Here is a 19,308-nt window from a genome sequence, read left to right on the forward strand (position 1 = left end):
CCCAGGCTGGAGTGCAGTGGTGTGATCTCAGCTCACTGCAGTCTCCACCTCCCGGATTCAAACAATTCTCCTGTCTCAGCCTCCAGAGTAGCTGGGACTACAGATGCCTGCCACCACTCCTGGCTAATTTTTGTATTTTTAGTAGGGACAGGGTTTCACCTTTCTGATCAGGCTGGTCTCGAACTCCTGACCTCAGGTGATCCACCTGCCTTGGCCTCCCAAAGTGCTGGGATTACAGGTGTGAGCCACTGTGCTTGGCCAAAAGTAATTACTTTCAGTGGTAAAAACCGCAATGACTTTTGCGCCAACCTAATAAAACAAGGCCACAACCCCTCAACTGGTATCTGTACGACCAGACTGGAGAATGTTTCGGATTTAAGAAAAAAGATGTGATGCATAAACCACAGTAACATAATGTCCTGCAGCAGCAGCACCTCATGATCAAACCCATCAGCTTCCATTTCTCAGCAAAGCATTTATGTACATGTTCACACTAAGAACGATAAATAAATTCCACAAGGTCTGGTCCGGTTTTTGCCATCACTGAGTTTTGATGCCAAATTTATAAGAGAGTGTTCTGTTTTCAGTGCAGTTTGGACTTAGGGATTCTGGAGAAGGCTTTGTGGAATATAGAAAAACAGAGATGCCCCCACCCACCCAGCGTGGATACCTGGCAAGGTGCACTGCCCTGGCTTCCCCAGGAGTTCCACGAATACCCATGGTTGAGATGGCGCAGGTTCTCAGATGGAAACAGCATTTTTAGGGTACTAGAAGGGGGTGCAGACTCGGGATTCAGATCATCTCTGGGGCCTATAAACAGAACCATTTTCCTGGGTCTCCTGATTTGGGCAAATGAATATCTGGCTGATCGTAGATCAGACTTTGCTCACAGACACTCTCCCAGGGGAGCCGGTGCCAGCTGGTCGCTCAAACCAGAAGTCATCCAGACCCTCACTTATCAGCTCCTGGAATGCCTGGCTCTCTGTGAAGACCAGATGCTGCTCCAATTTATGGAGGAAACCTGGACGGCCAAAACAATTTCTTTCTAAGACAGTTGGCAAGGATGCTGTGGCAATGGTGCCTTGGAGGGAAGCAGACAAGGAATTGGAATTAATCCTAACTGCTCTGTATATGTCCCTTTCTATTCCCTGCTTGGAAGCCACCAGCCTGTATATAGAACTGAAATATTTACAAGAAGCATTGAGGCCAGCCAGTCCTGACCTGGAATTCCCAGCTCTGAAAAATTGCTGTGTGACTTTGGGCAAGTTACTTGACTTCTCTCAGTCTCAGTCTCCAAATGAAAGATAAGAATATCCACTTTTCAGGGTTGTTTGGAGGATTACATGAAATAAGTGAGTGCCTAAAATCAGTGCTTGTCATACAGAAGGTGTTCAATAAGTGTTAGTTTTTGGTAGAGGCACTGAAAATAAATGGAAGCCTGCCCGGAAGGCAAGTTAATCAATGGCATTACCTCGCCCTCTGGCCTCCTTCACATGCCCTTCAAGGCTGGACTGACAAATAATAACAACAACAATCCAGGAGGAGGGGAAGACACATCCAACCTTCGGCTGTATATTCAATACAGATAGCCTCTAGCTCCCTCTTAGGCATTTGGAGAGCTAAACACCGCTGTCCCTGAAACTCTTTCCATATTTCTTTTTTTCCTTTCTTTCTTTTTTTTTTTTTTTGAGACGGAGTCTCGCTCTGTCGTCCAGGCTGGAGTGTGGTGGCTCGATCTGCATTCACTGCAAGCTCCGCCTCCCAGGTTCACGCCATTCTCCTGCCTCAGCCTCCCGTGTAGCTGGGACAACAGGCGCCCGCCACCGCGCCTGGCTAATTTTTTTTTGTATTTTTAGTAGAGACGGGGTTTCACCGTGTTAGTCAGGATGGTCTTGATCTCCTGACCTCATGATCCACTCGTCTCGGCCTCCCAAAGTGCTGGGATTACAGGCATGAGCCACCGCGCCTGGCCTCTTTCTTTTTTTTAAATTTGAGACAGAGTCTCGTTCTGTCGCCCAGGCTGGAGTATACTGGCATCATCTTGGCTCACTGCAACCTCCGCCTCCTGGGTTCAAGTGATTCTCCTGCCTCAGCCTCCCAAGTAGCTGGGATTACAGGCGCCCGCCACCTTGCCTGGCTAGATTTTTGTATTTTTATTTTTTTTAGTAGAGACGGGTTTTCACCGTGTTGGCCAGGATGGTCTCGATCTCCTGACCTCATGATCCGCCCGCCTCAGCCTCCCAAAGTGCTGGGATTACAGGCTTGAGCCACTGCGCCCGGCCTTAGGCTCCTTTTTCTACATGGACTGTTGGTTCTGACAAACCCACAATATTCCTTTGATCCCTCTCTTACTCACTTTCCTGACCGCTCACTTTCTAGAAGGGACTGTTCCTCTCACATGGGAGTCTGGTCCCAAGCTCTTCAGGAGACCGTGTGTCAAGGTGCCAGCGAGGACCAGAGCCCTGCCTTATACTTCAGTCAGGGTGCCAGGGGCCTGAAAAGGGGCCCAAAGTGACACCCAGGGCCACCAGATTTGGAGTCCCAGGACAAAGTGAGTTGGGAGGACCTTCCAGTTTGGGAATGACCCTGGGTTTCTTTTTTCCTTTTTTTGAGATGGAGTCTTGCTCTGCCACCCAGGCTGGGATACAGTGGTGCGATCCCGGCTCAGGGCAACCTCTGCCTCCCAGGTTCAAGCAATTCTCCTGCCTCAGCCTGCTGAGTAGCTGGGATTACAGGCACCCGCCACCATGCCCAGCTTATTTTTGCATTTTTAGTAGAGACAGGGTTTTCACCATGTTGACCAGGCTGGTCTCGAACTCCTGACCTCAAGGTGATCTGCCCTCCTGGGCCTCCCAAAGTGCTGGGATTACAGGTGTGAGTCACCACGCCTGGCCAAGCCTAGGTTTCTTGATACATTTCTCCTCAGAGTTATCAGCAGTGATACTCCAGCAGCAATCAGAAAGCTCAGGTTGGCCAGGCACAGTGGCTCACGCCTGTAATCCTAGCACTTTTGGAGGCCGAGGTGGGTGGATCACAAGGTCAAGGGATCGAGACCACTCTGGCCAACATGGTGGAACCCTGTCCCTACTAAAAGTACAAAAATTAGCTGAGCATGGTGGCGTGTGCCTATAGTTCCAGCTACTCGGGAGGCTGAGGCAGGAGAATCACTTGAACCCGGGAGGCAGAGGTTGCAGTGAGCCAAGATCATGCCACTGCACTCCAGCTTGGGCAACAGAGGGAGACTCCATCTCAAAAAAAAAAAAAAAAAAAAAAAAGAATAAAGAAAAAAAAAAAGAAAGCCCAGTTTGTGTGGAAATCCTGTGGCTGTCCACAGCTGTCTGGTGGCTGCCTCCACAGCAGGCACAGAATGTGCCTGTGCCTCCAAGGGTAGACGGGGCCCAGGGAAGGACTTCTTGCCAAGTGGATGCAAAGGCACAGCTAGCAGGCCAGGCAACCCTGTCAGCTCTTTCTCTACGTGGGCAATCAGCAGGAACAGCCGAGGCCATGCCTCACGCCTCCTCTTGTCTCTGCATCATCACATAGCTGCTGTCCTGCAAGCTCCTGCCCTAGCATCGCCACCAGATAACATGCCCAGGGTTCTGTCCCTTAATCCTCTCCCAGGAGACCCTCTGCAGTCCTTCCAGGATCGCCCTCCTAAATACCTCCTAAAGGAGATATTGTGCATGACAGATGCCCTTTGCACATTCTGGTCTCCTCGCTTCCCCAGGCCCTGCCCTGCAATCTTGTCGCATGCCATCAGGCCTGGCTTTGTCAGCCATGCCATGGGTGAGCGTCCATCACATTCACCCAGTCTCTTTCTTCCCCTCTGGCTGGAAGCTGATGAATTTGGGATCATCGCTGGCGTAACTTAAGGGCTTCACACTCTGCACCCACTCAGCACTTCAGCCACGGTTTATTTCAGGGCGCTCTGTGCAGCCTCACGCTCTGTGCAGCCCAGCCTAAGGCTCAGAAAAGCGGAGTCTTGCTGCAGCCTCTGTTGCCCACTAGGGGGCAGCTCCGACCACATTTCCAGACAGCCTCCTGCCTGAGCACTAACAGGCCATTTCATTCCTCACCCCAACCCCCTGCCACCCATAACGCCACTTTCTTCCACTCATATTAACCCACTCAGAACAGAAACACCCCTCTCCTGAGCCTCCAACCCAGTGTGTTTACATTCACTGCACACAGAATCACCTAGAGAGATTTAAAAGCATACAAATGGCAACATGAAGATGTTTGATTTTTTTTTTTTTTTTTGAGGCGGAGTTTCGTTACCCAGGCTGGAGTGCAATGGTGTGATCTCAGCTCACTGCAACCTCCGCCTCCCGGGTTCAAGCTATTCTCCTGCCTCAGCCTCCTGAGTAGCTGGGATTACAGGCATCTGCCATCATGCCCGGCTAATTTTTGTATTTTTAGTAGAGATGGGGTTTCACCATATTGGCCAGGCTGGTCTTGAACTCCTGACCTGAGGTGATCTGCCCACCTCGGCCTCCCAAAGTGGTGGGATTACGGGCGTGAGCCACCCCACCCTGCCAAAGATGTTTGATTTTAAACCAATTAAATCGGAATTGCTGGGTGTTCGCGGGGGGAGCCCATGGGCGTTTTAAAAATCTGTCCTGGGGTCCGGCTTGGTGGCTCATGCCTGTAATCTCAGCACTTTGGGAGGCCAAGGAGGGCAGATCACCTGAGGTCAAGAGATTGAGATCATCCTGGCCAACACGGTGAAACCCTGTCTCTACTAAAAATACAAAAATTAGCCAGGCGTGGTGGTGTGCACCTGTACGCCACCACTACTACTCAAGAGACTGGGGCAGGAGAATTGCTGGAACCCAGAAGGCGGATGTTGCAATGAGCCGAGAAAAAAAAAAAAAAAAAGTCTGCCCTGGTGACTCTAATAACCATCCTGAGATGAGATCCATGCAAACCCTTTCCTACTCAGGCACTCATCTTCTTCTGGAATATGACCCCCTGATACCTTAGGCAGGGGCCACTTTAAAAGAGGCAAAGTCAGGCCGGGTGCCATGGCTCAAGCCTGTAATCCCAGCACTTTGGGAGGCCGAGATGGGTGGATCACGAGGTCAGGAGATCGAGACCATCCTGGATAACACTGTGAAATCCCGTCTCTACTAAAAAATACAAAAAAAAAAAAAAAAAAAAAACTAGCCGGGCGAGGTGGCGGGCACCTGTAGTCCCAGCTACTCGGGAGGCTGCGGCAGGAGAATGGCGTAAGCCTGGGAGGCAGAGCTTGCAGTGAGCCGAGATCACCCCACTGCACTCCAGCCGGGGCGACAGAGCGAGACCCCGTCTCAAAAAAAAAAAAAAAAAAGAAAAGAAAAGAAAAAAGAGGCAAAGTCACACAGTGCTGGGCAGAGAATCTAAACCTCAGCCTTCAACATAAACGAGACTTCTAAGAGGGGTGACATGTAGTCTCTGCTCACTTCAAACATTCATAGCTCCGTAATGTTTGCATTTTATAACAAGCACATCTTAGAAAAAAAAAAATAGAGTAAACATGTGAATATATATGTAGCCTGCCCTTACAATTCTAGTAACAAGTGACCCCACAGAGGAAATTAAGTCAGTCTGGAAACCCACCTGCACTTTCCCGGGGCTGATAGCTGGCAGGGACTTTCAGAATGCCATATCCTAGCATTAAAAAACACAATTTTTTTGGAAACAGGATTTTGCTCTGTCACCCAGGCCGAGGTGCAGTAGCACGATCACAGCTCACTGTAGCCTTGACCTCCTGGACTCAAGCAATCCTCCTACCTCAGCCTCCCAAGTAGCTGGGACCAGCATGTGTCACCACACCTGCTAATTTTTGTATTTTTTGTGGAGACGAGGTTTCACCATGTTGCCCAGGCTGGTCTGAAACTCCTGGCCTCAAGTGATCCTCCCACCTTAGCTTCCCAAAGTGCTGGGACCACAGGCACCAGCTTTTTATTTATTTATTTAAGACATATAGAAGACCATGTGCCTGAGTCTGACGTGGAGACGTAGAAGCTTTTCTTTCCCCAGCACTGCACCATGTTCCTCCACCTCCAGCCCAGAGAGATGTGGAGTGAGGACGTGCTTACCCTCCAAACACAAAGGCAGAGGAAATCGCCATGCCTTTCTGCTGGGACTGGTTTGTCATCACTGTTCTTTGCATTAGTACAGTTTGTATAGACAGGCATGCATGTCTATTTCACAGGATCTCATGTCATAGTAGCTGAGTACTGGGTTTGAATCCCAGTCTTACTTTACCTCTTGGCCCCTCAGTTTCTTCATCTAGAAAAGGGTATAGGAATGACATCTAACTAATTTGTCTATTAAGGATTAAATGAAATGAGGCAGGCCGGGCACGGTGGTTTACACCTGTAATCCCAGCACTTTGGGAGGCCGAAGTGGGTGGATCTTTTGAGGTCAGGAGTTCGAGACCAGCCTGGCCAACATGGCAAAAATCTGTCTCTCTAAAAATACAAAAATTAGCCAGGCATTGTGGCGGGCACCTGTAATCCCAGCTATTCAAGAGACTGAGGCAGGAGAATTGCTTGCGCCTGGGAAGCGGAGGTTTCGGTGAGCCAAGATCACACCACTGCACTCCAGACTGGGTGACACAGTGAGACCCTGTATAAAAAAAAAGAGAGACAGAGAAAAAGAGAAGAAATGAGGCATGGAAAGCACTTAATATCTGGGACGATGGTGAATACTTAATAAATGCCAGCAATAACACGATTTTTACTAAGTTAGCATTATGGAAAAATATTATTATCTTACAAATGAGTAATTTCAGACTCAGAGTTTGGCTTGCTGGCAGTGAAACAAAGACTGGAAGTAGGTATGTCTGCCTTTCCATGTCCACACCGCAGGTTCTCATCAGATCTCAGACATGCAGGGGTTTCCTGGGTTGGCCTGGCAGGGGTGTATGCCCCAGCGGTCCATCTGGGCCTGTGAAACTTCACCTGCCCTGCACTTCCATTCCACCAATGGCAGCCCAGGGGCTTGTGGTGGGGGAATCCTCAGGAGGCACCTTCCTGGAAGGGATCTCACCTCTTTCTTCTACAGACAGGGAAACTGAGGCTCACAGATGGGAAGTGGCCTAGCCTCTGCCACACTAGATGTCAGAGCTGGAGCCAAAATCCGGGTTCCTGCTCTCCAGTTCAATAACCTTTCCATTCCACCTTGATAATTTCTTTCTGCTTTTGTTTGTTTGTTTGTTTGTTTTTGAGACAGAGTCTCACTCTGTCACACAGGCCAGAGTGCAGTGGTGCGATCACAGCTCACTGTAGCCTCTACCTCTTGGGCTCAAGTGGTCCTCCCATCTCAGCCTCTTGAGTAGCTGGGACCACAGGCGTACATCACCACGCTTGGCTACTTTTTAACCTTTTTTTGTAGAGATGGGGATTTCACTATGTTGTCCAGGCTGGGCTCAAACTCCTGGATTCAAGGAATTCTTCCACCTCAGCCTCCCAAAAGGCTGGGATTACAGGCATGAGCCCCTGCACCCGGCCAGGAATTTCTTTTTCTTTTCTTCCAAGACAGGGTCTCAGTTTTTTTTTTTTTTTTTTTTTTTTTGGCTTAGCCTGGTCTCAAACTGCTGGGCTCAAGCAATCCTCCCAACTTGGCTTCCCAAAGTGCTAGCCTGAGCCACTGCGTGGCGGAGAATTTCTAACTCCAGACTTGGAGCCAGTAATAACTTCCCCTTTCCGGCTCATCTCATCTACAGAGTCTTCTGACCCAAAGCTGGGCTGGGAGGGGGCTGGCTCAGGAGTGGCGGCCAACACGTGGAGGGGAAATGATGGGGAGGGAAGGCAAGGTAGAGAAGCAAGCGTTTTGGAGTCTAAAGGGACTCAACTCTGGCCTCTGTCTGTGCCTCAGGTTCCCCATCTGTCAAATGGGAATAATAGCCCCTCGCTCATGGGTGTTCTGAGGACTCTGCTGAATATACATGAACTAGCTCCGTGAGGAAATGAAAGATATGGGTGGGCTGCTAGTAGAGTGAGGGGGAGGACTTGCTTTTCACCCTCTTGAACTCATGTACAGAATTTGCCCATTCAAAAATAATTTTGTTATATAAGTGAGTTTTGGGCCTTTTTTTGTTTTTTTTAAGAACAGTGTCTGGTACTCAATAAACATTGATTATCTTTACTGTGATACAGGTCCCCCGCCTGACTTCAAATCACCTCTGCTCCCCGAGCTTCAAGTCAAAGCGAAGACTTCAAACAGAAGAGTCGGGCAGTGCCACTGTGGGCTTTCGATTCAGAGCTAGGTTTGAGTCTTGTGTTTCCCACTTACTAGCTGTGGGGCCTGGGCAAGTGGCTGTGACTTAGTTGCCTCAGTTCTCAGAGGAAATTCATGGTCTTCAGCCCCTGATTGTCACCAGGATTTAATAAGATCAGATCTGACACCGAGTGAGCTGGGGGCACGTGCCAGGCACTGCCCTGAACACTGCACACATATGGCTTATTGCCTCCGCACAAGAGGCAGGTGCCACTGTCACCCCCGTTGTACAGATGAAGACTGAGGGGTTCGGGAGGTGAAGCCCGGCCAGGAGCCCAGGCAGTCTGGCCCCAGAGTCAGTGACCCTAACCACTGTACCGCCCTGCCTGTCCTGTACATGTCGTGAATTCAGGAGAACACCTGGCACGTGGAAACTCCTCTGGAAACGATCACTGTGACTGCTGTTGATGCACACCAAGATTTTTCCCAGGCCACTTTACTGAACTGGGGCAAGACGACTTGACAACTCACAGACAGCTTCTGCGGGTAGCATTCAGGCCTGTGGTGCTCAAAGGCTCTGAGACTCTTCCCTCATTTCTCCGATATCCACATATTACAGAGCTGATCCTCACAGTCCCAGGGCGATGAGCTCTCCTCATCCCACACCCCAAGCTCCTTCGTGCTGGTTCTGCTGCCCTCAGATACCACCGTATAGGCAACCCCCAAGCACCTTAACAAAGCCCTGTGAAGTTAAATGTGCCTGTTGGGGCATTTGTAGCAATGCAGTTATAGCTGAGGGAGAGCCTGCCCCCAAATCCTGAGCTCAGCAGGTTTCAAACACCTCATCCGCCCTCCCCTGCCTAATCTACCAAGCAGATTTTAGGACAACCCACTGCAAGAGACAAGCTATTCCTTCATGCTGGTCAATACTGCAAATGTGGGCCTGCCAACAGTGGGGATTTGTCATTGCTCCTCCCTGCCGCAGCCACCTGGAATGGCCAACTTTATGCTAATGAAGGCCAGGCAGGGGTTACTGCCATGAAGTGTAAGGCTTGACTTACACACGCACGCACGTGCACACACACAATTCAATGTCAATGCCTGGCTTACCTGACTAGAACCCAATTGGGTGGAGGGTAATGGGTCCAGGCCACCATGGATAATGCACCAAACATAATCTGCTTATGAATAATTGAGCTTATTGTTAGTGTCAATGTCTAAAACCATCGGCTGAAATTCCAAATAGATTTCCAGGGGAGAGGAAGTCCTCACAGCCTCATTTCACATTCTCTGGTCCTCCAGTGAGAGAGTACAGAGCAACTCACACACCTTACCCAGCTCCCCCCGCCTCCCAGGCACACATCACACCTGGAGACACAAGGGACCTAGGTGGGAGGAGACGCAGAGCAGAGCAGTTCCGGGAAGTCAGGACCAGCCCCAGGCCCACATGCCCCAACCTTCGCAGCGAACTAGCTCTGGACCGCTCAGGCGATGGGAACAGCTTTCACTGAAGGTTGAGCACCAGCTAAGACAACCCCAAATCTTCTGGAAATGTTCCTCCTGCCCCACTCCTTCTGCCTCATAGAGGCCCTGCCCAGACTCCATCCTCTCCCAGAGAAATGATTCCACAGCCCTACTCCTGCCCAGGTAGGGGACTCTGGACTTGCCAAGGTCCTGCTGCTGCTAAGTGGATGCCCCATGCCTACCACATGCCCAGATCAGTGGCTGGTTATGCCACAAAACTGCCCAGGAGAGGAGAAGGGCTTAGTGAGCCACCTGCAGGGCCCTGCCCCAGCTCACATCCTGGGCCAGTCTGGGGAGAAGAAAAGGAGCAGCAGGTCAGGGCAGCAGTTGCTGGGCTGTGAGTGGGAGGAAGGAGCCTTAGGTGGAAGCAGTGGTGGGAAGCAGGAAGAGAAAGGGTAACACTTTCATCATGGCCAGGGGAGCAGAGAGGAGGGAAACAGACTGGGGTCAGGACTAGAGGCCACTTTCCTCTTCACAGCCACCCAGACGCCTGGAGCCCCCTCTGGCCTTGGAACAGACATTTAGCTGTACCAAGGGGACCTCCGCCTCAACAGAGACCCTGTCCAGGACCGGGGGCCCCTCCAGTACTCCATCTCTCATCCCCACACCCCTGCAGGGTCTGTCTGACATACTCCCTGGGAAGCCTATAGTCTGGAACAACAGCCAGGCCACAACTGGGTGCCTGTCATCCCCCAACAGCACCCATCTCACATGGCAGGTGGTCAGCTTAAACAGGCTGAGAACATGATCGCAGGCAAGCACATGCCCACAGTGGGACTGGGAGGCGGGGTCGTGGGCATCTGGAACCCTGTAGTGGTAGATGTCACCGAGAGAGGGGAGAGTGGAGGGGAGAGGAGAGGGACTCAGGGCTGTTACCTGTATCCTGTCTTCCGGTAGCTCCGTTTTCATGGCCAGCATCTCCCGGGCATAGACGTCTGGGTAGTGGGCCTCGTTGAATGCCTTCTCCAGCTCCTCTAGCTGGTAGGAGGTAAAGATTGTCCTGAGGGGAGCAAGACCGAACTCTCAGGACACCAGAAACTAAAAGAGCCTGTCTCAGAGAGGACAGAACCACCTTCCTCTGTGCTTCCAGGGCAGACTCCAAACCCCCCAGGCTGGCTCAGCACAATAGGACACAAATTCTCTCCCTCTGTCTCTCTGTCTCTCTCTGTCTCTCTGTCTCTGTCTGTCTCATAGTTTAACCCTCTGGACTCTTCTTATTCAAGGCTGAGGCTCACACTACCCTTCCTGTGTTTGGGGGGTGGACATTATTCCAGCCCTCAATGACATTTCACACTGGGAATCTTTCTGGAGGTGCTCTGGGGGAAAGGCTGTTAAGAAGGACATTCTAGAAAAGCAGAAAGCCCCTCTTCCTCCCAAGCACAGAGAAGAGGGCTTACCAGATTACTAAATAGCCCAGCCCCACCCAGACCAGCTTCCCGGGCCCCTCTCACAGTCACTAGAGATGAATTTTTAAATGCCTTTCAAAGTTAGAAGATTCACCAGAAGGTCAAATGCAGCCTCAACCTCAGTGTTTATATAGCTGAGAACTGAATCTCCTACTCCCTCAACTCACCCCAGCACCCCTTCCTCCTCCCCTGCCCTTCCTCAACACTACCCAGACCTGCTAGCTTCCCAGCACTGCCCAGAGCCTTTTCCCGTCCTATTCTGTGCTGGGAAGGGAAAGACCACCTTCCAATCATCCCATACTTCCAAACTCAGCCACTCACCTGGAGGGGGTTCCATTCGGGCCACCCTGAGAGCCCACAGGCACAGTTGCCCACCCCCACAGAACAATTCATATTGATCTATTTTGTGTTATAAACTGCTTTAAGAATCTGGTAAAAGCTACATTCTCTCATCCTAGGAAAATGGGCAAATAAATATGCCCCAACCCATAAAATTTTGCCTCCAACATTAGGGGATTCATAGGTCCCCTTTCTTGAATAAACCACTAAACACCTACTTCCAGACACAAGCTCTTCTCTTTTCAGACCTCAGTTTCACCAGGTTTTGGGTGATCTTTATCCTGAAACCTCATTAACAAGCCAACAGGCAATATAGTCCAGCGTCCACAAACTGAACTGGTAGAAATGGTCCAGCCTTTGCCTGGCCCCCTGGGGTCAGACCCTGGCGCCAGCACAGGGATGTAGAATCCCTCACTGCTGTGCCCTCGCCCTCATCTAACACAACCCAAAAGTGCAAATTTGAACTTCACACACTCCTTGTGCTGGTGTCCACTTTAATAAATCGGGGGATAATTCAGGGAAGAAAGATTGTGCTCTTTACAGAAAATGACTGGTTTGATTCTAAATCGTTTCTCCTATTCTCTGGGGGTGGGGGGCGGTGATGTGAAATGCTTATGCACACACAAAGTTAATTCTTGGGAATTTTCAAGATCTGCTGCTTTTTCGCTTCTGCCATCTGCTGAAGGTCTCATGGACAGAGCACCAAAATAAACAATCAAAAAATGCAAGTCCTGGCCGGGCGCGGTGGCGCAAGCCTGTAATCCCAGCACTTTGGGAGGCCGAGACGGGCGGATCACGAGGTCAGGAGATCGAGACCATCCTGACTAACCCAGTGAAACCCTGTCTCTACTTAAAAAAATACAAAAAACTAGCCGGGCGTGGTGGTGGGCGCCTGTAGTCCCAGCTACTCGGGAGGCTGAGGCAGGAGAATGGCGTAAACCCGGAAGACGGAGCTTGCAGTGAGCTGAGATCTGGCCACTGCACTCCAGGCTGGGCTACAGAGCCAGACTCCATCTCAAAAAAAAAAAAAAAAAAAAAATGCAAGTCCTTTCCAAAACCAGGGAAACTGAGGCACAAAGGCAGTCAAAGAGGAGAGCCGATTATATGTCATGTAGAACCATTCAAGTCCCAGTCTCTACCTGGGAGAGTCTCTCTTCAAAAACAAAACAAAAACTCAAATCTCCCAAACTTTCCCGAATTCATGCCTCAGAGCTGACACACTTCCCCCATAATGTGACCCAGCCTGTGTTCCTGGTTTATGCAGAACCCCAGACCCTTCAGGCTCCTGTTGTGTCCAGTCTGAAGAGGAGCTGAACTTTCCCGGTAGAGTGAAAGAGCAAAATCCAAGAGACTCTCACCGTGGCTACTTTGTCCCCACTCCTCTCCCCCAAAACGCTTCTAAGTCTGGTTTGTTTCTGGGAGATAAAAACAAGCCCATCTCTCATCACCAGATTCCAGGGTCTCTTACCCCAAATCCCCAAATGACAGAAGCTCGAGTAAAATGTATTTTTTCCTAATTAAAAAAAGCACTTGAAATCAGTAGCCATTCTCTTCTCTCCAATAACCTTCTCCCTTCACGCACCAGAAATAGAAACCCTAGGCAGTTAATACCCTGGTGTTGCTGAGTTGCTGTTCTGCCCCTAAGAAAACCCACCAAAGCGCCCAAAGGTGTTCCTGGCCAAGAGAGTGACAGGTGAAAACAGACGGTCAGAGACCTTAAGCATGGACTTTGCGCGACGGGTCACCCAGCTCCAAGTGCCACACTGTGAGATGTCCTGATGTGGAAATCCCGTTCCTGTACCCAGGGTTTGGGGCTGCCTTTTCCAGGGCTCTCCATGCTATGGGAACCCCTCCCACACCTCCTGGCACCAGCACAAGAGCAGTTTTGCGGGTCTCTGATCTGCCCTCCCTGCAAGATCCCTGTCCCCTGCTTGGGGAAGATGACGGGATTACCCACCCTGGCACCAGTGTAAGATAGGTGCATCAGAAGTGTTTTAATGAATATTCGCTGAATGAATTGAATGTAAACAAACAAACAAAAAAAGACCAAAGATCAAGACCAAAAAAGATTTTCTTTTTCCTTTTAAAATAAAGCAATACTAAACAAAAGCAAACAGCTGTCGGAAATAAAGAATAAACCGAGGTCCGGAGAAACCAAGTCGAAGTTCACCTGCATTAAGCCAAAACCTATTGGGGCCTGAGGGGTCAGCATAGGCCGGTTTAAAAGGTGGTGAGTTGGGAGTTGGGGGGTCAACCGTGAGTTTCCCATGGCCAAGGAAGAACGAAGCATAGAAAAGCGCAGAGAAAGAGGGTGCAAAGAGGCTGAGAACAAATTGGGGTGAGAGAAAAGGATGTGGGTCGGGGCCGGGTGGGGGGGGGGGGGGGCAGAACGCCCCAGTGGAGAAATGTCTCGAAAAGAGCACAGAGCCTACGGCAGCCCCACCTGATGGGGACGGAGTGGGGTGCCAGGAAACAGCTCCGAGGTGAGCGCCGGGGTAGCACCTGCGAGCGGCACCCGCAGAAAGGCAGGCAGATTTTTGGTTCTCCCTCCTTCATTTCCTTGAAAACCACCTTACAAATAATACCCAAGGAACTGGTAGCAGTGTGGCTGGTGCGGAAAGGAATGAGGGCGGGGGTGGGGAGAAGGGTAGGTTACTGTTCAAGATATACCTGTCGGCATCTATTGAGTTTTAACTTTGTGCAAGTAATTTCCATTTCAAGACAAAACAAAAACAAAAACGCAAACAAAAAAACCCTTTCTAGTCTGTACCCCGATGCAGCCTACCCTACTCCAGCTACGGCTGGTGGAACCGTCCAGTCTACATCGCCTCCCACTCCATTTTACAGACGAGGAAACTGAGGCTCACGAAAGGGAAGCGACTCGGTGGGAATCACGAACGAGCAGAAATCAAAAGAAAATGCTCTGTCAGTGCAGAGATCGCTCTAGCTTTGGAGAACGGTGGGAGCTGAAAGCTTAGGGAGTTGGCAGAGAGGACAGGGACGCCGGGATAGAAATGGGGGCGGCGGGTGAGGCCGAGGGCAAAGAACCGGCTCTGGCGGGAGGTGGAAGCTAATCTGCCCGCCGCGGGGTCTGTGTGGCTCTCGGAATATACTGGTGTGGGGATCCGGGAACCGCTACCCCCTCTGTGGCTCAGTTTGGCCTGTGTTGGAGCCTTTCGTTTCTCCTGCACAAGGAGGAGAAAGCCGAAACCGAGCCGCTTTCCCGGCGGCTACTCATCGTGCTCACACAGCTCGGACGCCAAGGCCCCGGACAGATTCCGGCAAACAACGCGTGGTCGGCGCCCTGGCACGGCCTCAGACCTCAGATCCGGGGTCGGCGAAAATGGGGTCCGAGAGACCCGAGCCCGGAACGGTGGACTGCAGCGGGGTGCGCGGGCAGGAGAGGTAACAGAAAGCGCCGCGGGGGCCTCACCTGTGTCGCCGCTTCTTCCGTTTCTTGGTCTGGTTTAAAGCAGATTTGGACATTTTTCGATCGCTGGAGGAAACATCTTCAGAATCTGAAAAGCGGGCGGAGTGACATGCGGCAGAGTGGGGGACGCGCTCGGCGGTGCCCGAAACCCGCGAGGGCCCCACCCCGGGCCGCCTCCGCGAGCGGCAGGGACCTGCTCTGTCTCCCCAGGAAGCCTTCGGGCGCCCCGTGGCCGTCCCATGCCTGAGCTCAGGCTGGCCTCTCCCGCGCCGGGACCCGAATCCGGAGGTTTTGAACAGATTTCGTTGTAAGAGAGGCAAAGGCCCCAGCACGCTTGGGACCGGGACAACAGAGAGCGAGGTAGCCTTAGAGGGCCGCAGAGACCCCTGGCAGCGCTCGCGACCCTGCTGCGCCCTGCCCTGCGCGGCCAGCCCCAGTGCCCCGGGCCAGAAAGTTGGCCCCGAGGAGCGAGGAGCTGAGCCGAGGCGTGGGGAGCTGGGCTCCGGGAAGACTGGGGGCTGCCGGGCACCGTCCTTTTCGCAGGGCGGCACAATGACTCCCCACCCAAGGCCCAAGAGCCTGCGAAGCGTCGGTTTTCGTTGCCTTTTCAAGTAAAACAAAATAAAACGCAACGAAAAATCGGGGGAATTGCCAAGCTCAAACAAGAATCGGAGGGTCGAGCAGCCCGCGACGCACCGCCCGCAAAGCAGCGCGGGGAGAAGGCGGAGAGGTCACCCAGGGTCCCCGAGCCCGCACGTCTCCGGCCTCCGGTATATAGAGGCGCTTACGTGGGAGCGGATGGCGGCCGCTTTGGCTACCGTAATGGCCGGGTTGTCTCAGCTCGTGGGGGTGAAAAATAAACCCTAATTGACCAAAGCGGGGTTTGGGAATGGGGAACCAGAAGGAAACAGACAACTTTGGACACCAGGGATGGGGCCGAAGCCGGAACAGCATTGGGCTCGGGGAGTGCGGATCCTCCACGAGGCCGGGCCCGCAGTGGAGCCGCGGACCTGGGACCCTCCGACCCGGCCGGGGACCCTGCACCACGGGCTCCGACACCCAAAACCCCGTTTTCAGTGGAGCCCCAACAGAGTCTTGTGGCCGAGCCCGGCCCGACGCGGGGACTGGAGAACTGCGCGGCCGCCCGAAACGCTTGGGGCCGAAACCCTGCGGACACCGAAGCATCCTCCCGGGCCCCGGCACCAGGTGCGTCGGCCCAAGGCCCCGGGTGGCGACCCCGGCCTGGCAGGAACTTTTCCGCCGGGAGGCCTCGTCCAGCAAACGAGAGCCGACGGCGCGGGGTTCCCAGCTGTCGCCCCCCAGTCAGGCAGCAGCGCAACCTCTCCTCACCTACCCGAGCTGGCCGTCTGGCTGGTGTCCAGCGGCCCCGATGCTCTGCCCAGTGGCTGCAAGTGGACGCTCTGCGGGTCGGACAGCACTTCCAGGAAGGTGGGCTGCGCGTAGAAGCCGGGGAGCCCCCCGGGCCCCAGAAGCCCCATGCTGCCCACACCCGCAGGGCTGAGCACTGAGCGCGCAGCCAGCAAGTGCCCGGGGGCCAGGCCGTCGAGCGCAGCCCGCGGGTGGGAGCTCGGGGGCTCCTTGTTCAAGCCCAGGATCTCCTGGATGCCGAACCCAGTGCACCTGGCCGGGGCGCCCCCCGAGGTACTCTTGGCCACTGTCTCGGACTTCGGCTTACTCAGCGCTTCCCCTGCTTTCCCCGTCATCTCCCGGTTCTTTGGAGGGGCTGAGGCCGCAGGTCTTTAGCTCCCCCCACCCCCCCGCCGAGCTCCCGGCTTCGCGAAGTTGGTCCCAGGTGCCCCTTCCGGTGTCTAATGCTCTGGAGCCCAAGGAGATTCCCCTTTTATCCAACCAGGCGGCAGCCCAAGTGGGGTCAGAGCTGAGCAGCCAATCACCGGGGCCAGGAGCGATTAGGAATTCCAAAAAGCTGGCAGCTCCCGCCGCAGGGAGTGTCGAGGGGCCAGGGTGTTGGGGGTCGAGCACCGGGTGGGTTCCGCAGGATGCCCATGGGCAGGGACCCCAGGGACCGAGGTGAGACAACCAGGTTCAGGTTCAGGTTCGTGTTCAGGTTCAGGGCTATTCCGGGAGACAGAGTGGCTTGGGGCTCTGGGCAGATTCTGGCAGGGACAGGTCCCTGAGGTCAGGTGGGAGGATGGGCTAAGGGCAGAGGTGAGAGACTGGGAGACCTCCTTCCCTCAACTCCTATGCAGGTTGGCAGCATCAGAGCGGCCTGGATATGGCACCTCTGTGTAAACGGTGGAACAAGGGAGAGGTAAGTGCCCCAGACGGTGTGTGTGGTGGTAAGCCAGGAAAAGATCAGGCCAAGGTGTGCAGAGGTCGATGTGGGGGTGGAGAAAGCTCAGTGCTTGCTTCCCCAGCACAAGGTACAGTGCCTAGTTTGGAAGAGCTACTCAGCACATATTGGCCCAATGAATGAATGATAAATGGGTGGGAAATAGGGGTCCCTGGTGGGAAAGAGGAGTGGTGATGATTGCTTTTGGAGAACAACCATGGACATCCAAACTTCTTCCTAGAGTAAGCATGAAGCCTGCCCAACTTTCACCGGAGGACTTGATTCTTCCACCCAATTCATTCAACTAATATGTATTGAGCTACTAGCTCTGAGCTAGTAGCCAGGGGTTCCACAGTAAATCAGACAAGGCAAGGGCCCTGCTATACTTCAGAGTTCATTGAGCAAACAGAATGAAGAGGAAGGGATTGTTGATGTGGAGGGAGAGGAAGGAGGAAGGGGGTGAGAGGCAATTAAAAGGTGAGTTGCTTTCCCCTGCACTCCACTACATCAGCTAACTCTTCTGTGACCTTCTTGGGGCTGGGAACTATCTTATCGACCTTGAGGCTCCCCTCTCCTCCTAGCATATGGTCAGTTTTAATGTTCCTTGAATTGAAGGCACCCTATGGTGAGATAAGGACAAGGTCCGTTGCTTTGAGCAGAGATTGGAAAACCAGGCTGGGAAGATTCCATCCAGGATTTCTTTGCTAGTCAAGTGCAAACCCCCAAATGGAAAGAAACCCCCTAGCCATACCCAGCCTACTGCCAAGGTGTCTGGTACCCTCGTGGCTGCCATGGGGACAGCCTGAGAGGTAAGAGGGGGAGGCACCACAGGATGTGGAATCTAGACCTTGCTAGCAGGGCTATTGTGAGTAGGGTCTCCACCCCCATTGGTTTGGTCCACATGGCAGCTGGAATTAGGTAGGGGCATCTCATGGTGCAGGAGATATCTGGGAGAGGGGTGCCTCTGCATCCCATAATAAGGCCATACCTACTGTTCACCTACATCTTCCCAGGCCCCTTACATGGTGACATCTCTATTCCTTACAACTCTATTAGCACCTTGGTTCCACATCCGAAAGTTGGCATAGCAATTCTTGCTTGCTAAGTACAGACTCAGTGATACACAATCTCAAGGCATTCTTCACCAACTATGGAGTTGGGTCCCAAGTAACACTACTCACGTAGACAACAATGTGAATGGAGCCCTCTGGAGTTGTGCAAAGCAGTAGACTTGCCGGGCAGAAAAGAATTTCTGTCCCCGTTTTATGGATACACAAACTTAGGTTGCCTAAGAGGTTACCTAGCTAGTAAGCATCAGAGGTCAGATGAGTCAAACTCATGAGTCTGATGTCAGAAGCTGTTCTCTTTTGACTCCATCCCTCTCTCAGCCCACTCCCCATGCCAGCCCACCCTGGGAGGATGGATGAGGATGTTATGTTAATGGCATCTGTCATGTCCCTGACTTATCATGACACATCCACGATGAGCCAGATGCCAGCTGATGGGCAAACGTGAGTGATGGAAAACAAACATGTGAGTGATGAAGTTGGCTCTTGCCAGGAGATGAGGATGAAAAATCTCTTGACCAAACCCCATGTCTGAAGCTGCCAGTTCCCAATACCGGATAGACAGTCACCATCCTGCTGTAGGAGGCTGGGGACCCGGACAACCCCAGATCCCCTGAGAAGCACCCTTGCCAGAGGCTGAAGGTGAACGGAGGACTCAGCTTCCACCTGTGGCCAGCTCCACCCTGGGAGCTAGACTCCTTGACAGACTCCTGGCTATGGGACTGTCTCTGAGCTTTTGAGGTATCATTGTTACTGCTCCACAGCTGCCCAGCTTGGGCTGGACCCAACCTTAAGACATTTGTGGCCAGGCACGGTAGCTCACGCCTGTAATCCCAGCACTTTGGGAGGCTGAGGGAGGCAGATCATTTGAGGTCAGGAGTTCAAGATCAGCCTGGCGAACATGGTGAAACCCTGTCTCTACTAAAGATACGAAAATTAGCCGGGCGTGGTGGCATGTGCTACTTGGGAGGCAAGAGAATTGCTTGAACCCAGGAGGCGGAGGTTGCAGTGAGCTGAGATCATGCC

The 19,308-nt window shown here is 52.6% G+C and overlaps 1 protein-coding gene across 1 annotated transcript in view; it reads right to left on the minus strand.

The window, feature by feature from the left end:
- VSX2 (visual system homeobox 2) overlaps nucleotides 1-16,741 on the minus strand; it is a 23,387-nt gene extending 6,646 nt beyond the window's left edge. Inside the window, exons 1-3 of the mRNA XM_023230295.3 lie at nucleotides 16,259-16,741; nucleotides 14,908-14,992; nucleotides 10,606-10,729 (exon numbers count right to left, since the gene is read on the minus strand). Coding sequence (XP_023086063.1) covers nucleotides 10,606-10,729; nucleotides 14,908-14,992; nucleotides 16,259-16,628 — 579 coding nt within the window. The 5' untranslated portion in view covers nucleotides 16,629-16,741. The remainder of the gene's footprint in view (nucleotides 1-10,605; nucleotides 10,730-14,907; nucleotides 14,993-16,258) is intronic.
- Between the last annotated feature and the right edge of the window lie 2,567 nt (nucleotides 16,742-19,308).

Source organism: Piliocolobus tephrosceles, chromosome 6 (assembly GCF_002776525.5).
Source record: "Piliocolobus tephrosceles isolate RC106 chromosome 6, ASM277652v3, whole genome shotgun sequence".
Classification (NCBI taxonomy): Eukaryota; Metazoa; Chordata; class Mammalia; order Primates; family Cercopithecidae; genus Piliocolobus; species Piliocolobus tephrosceles.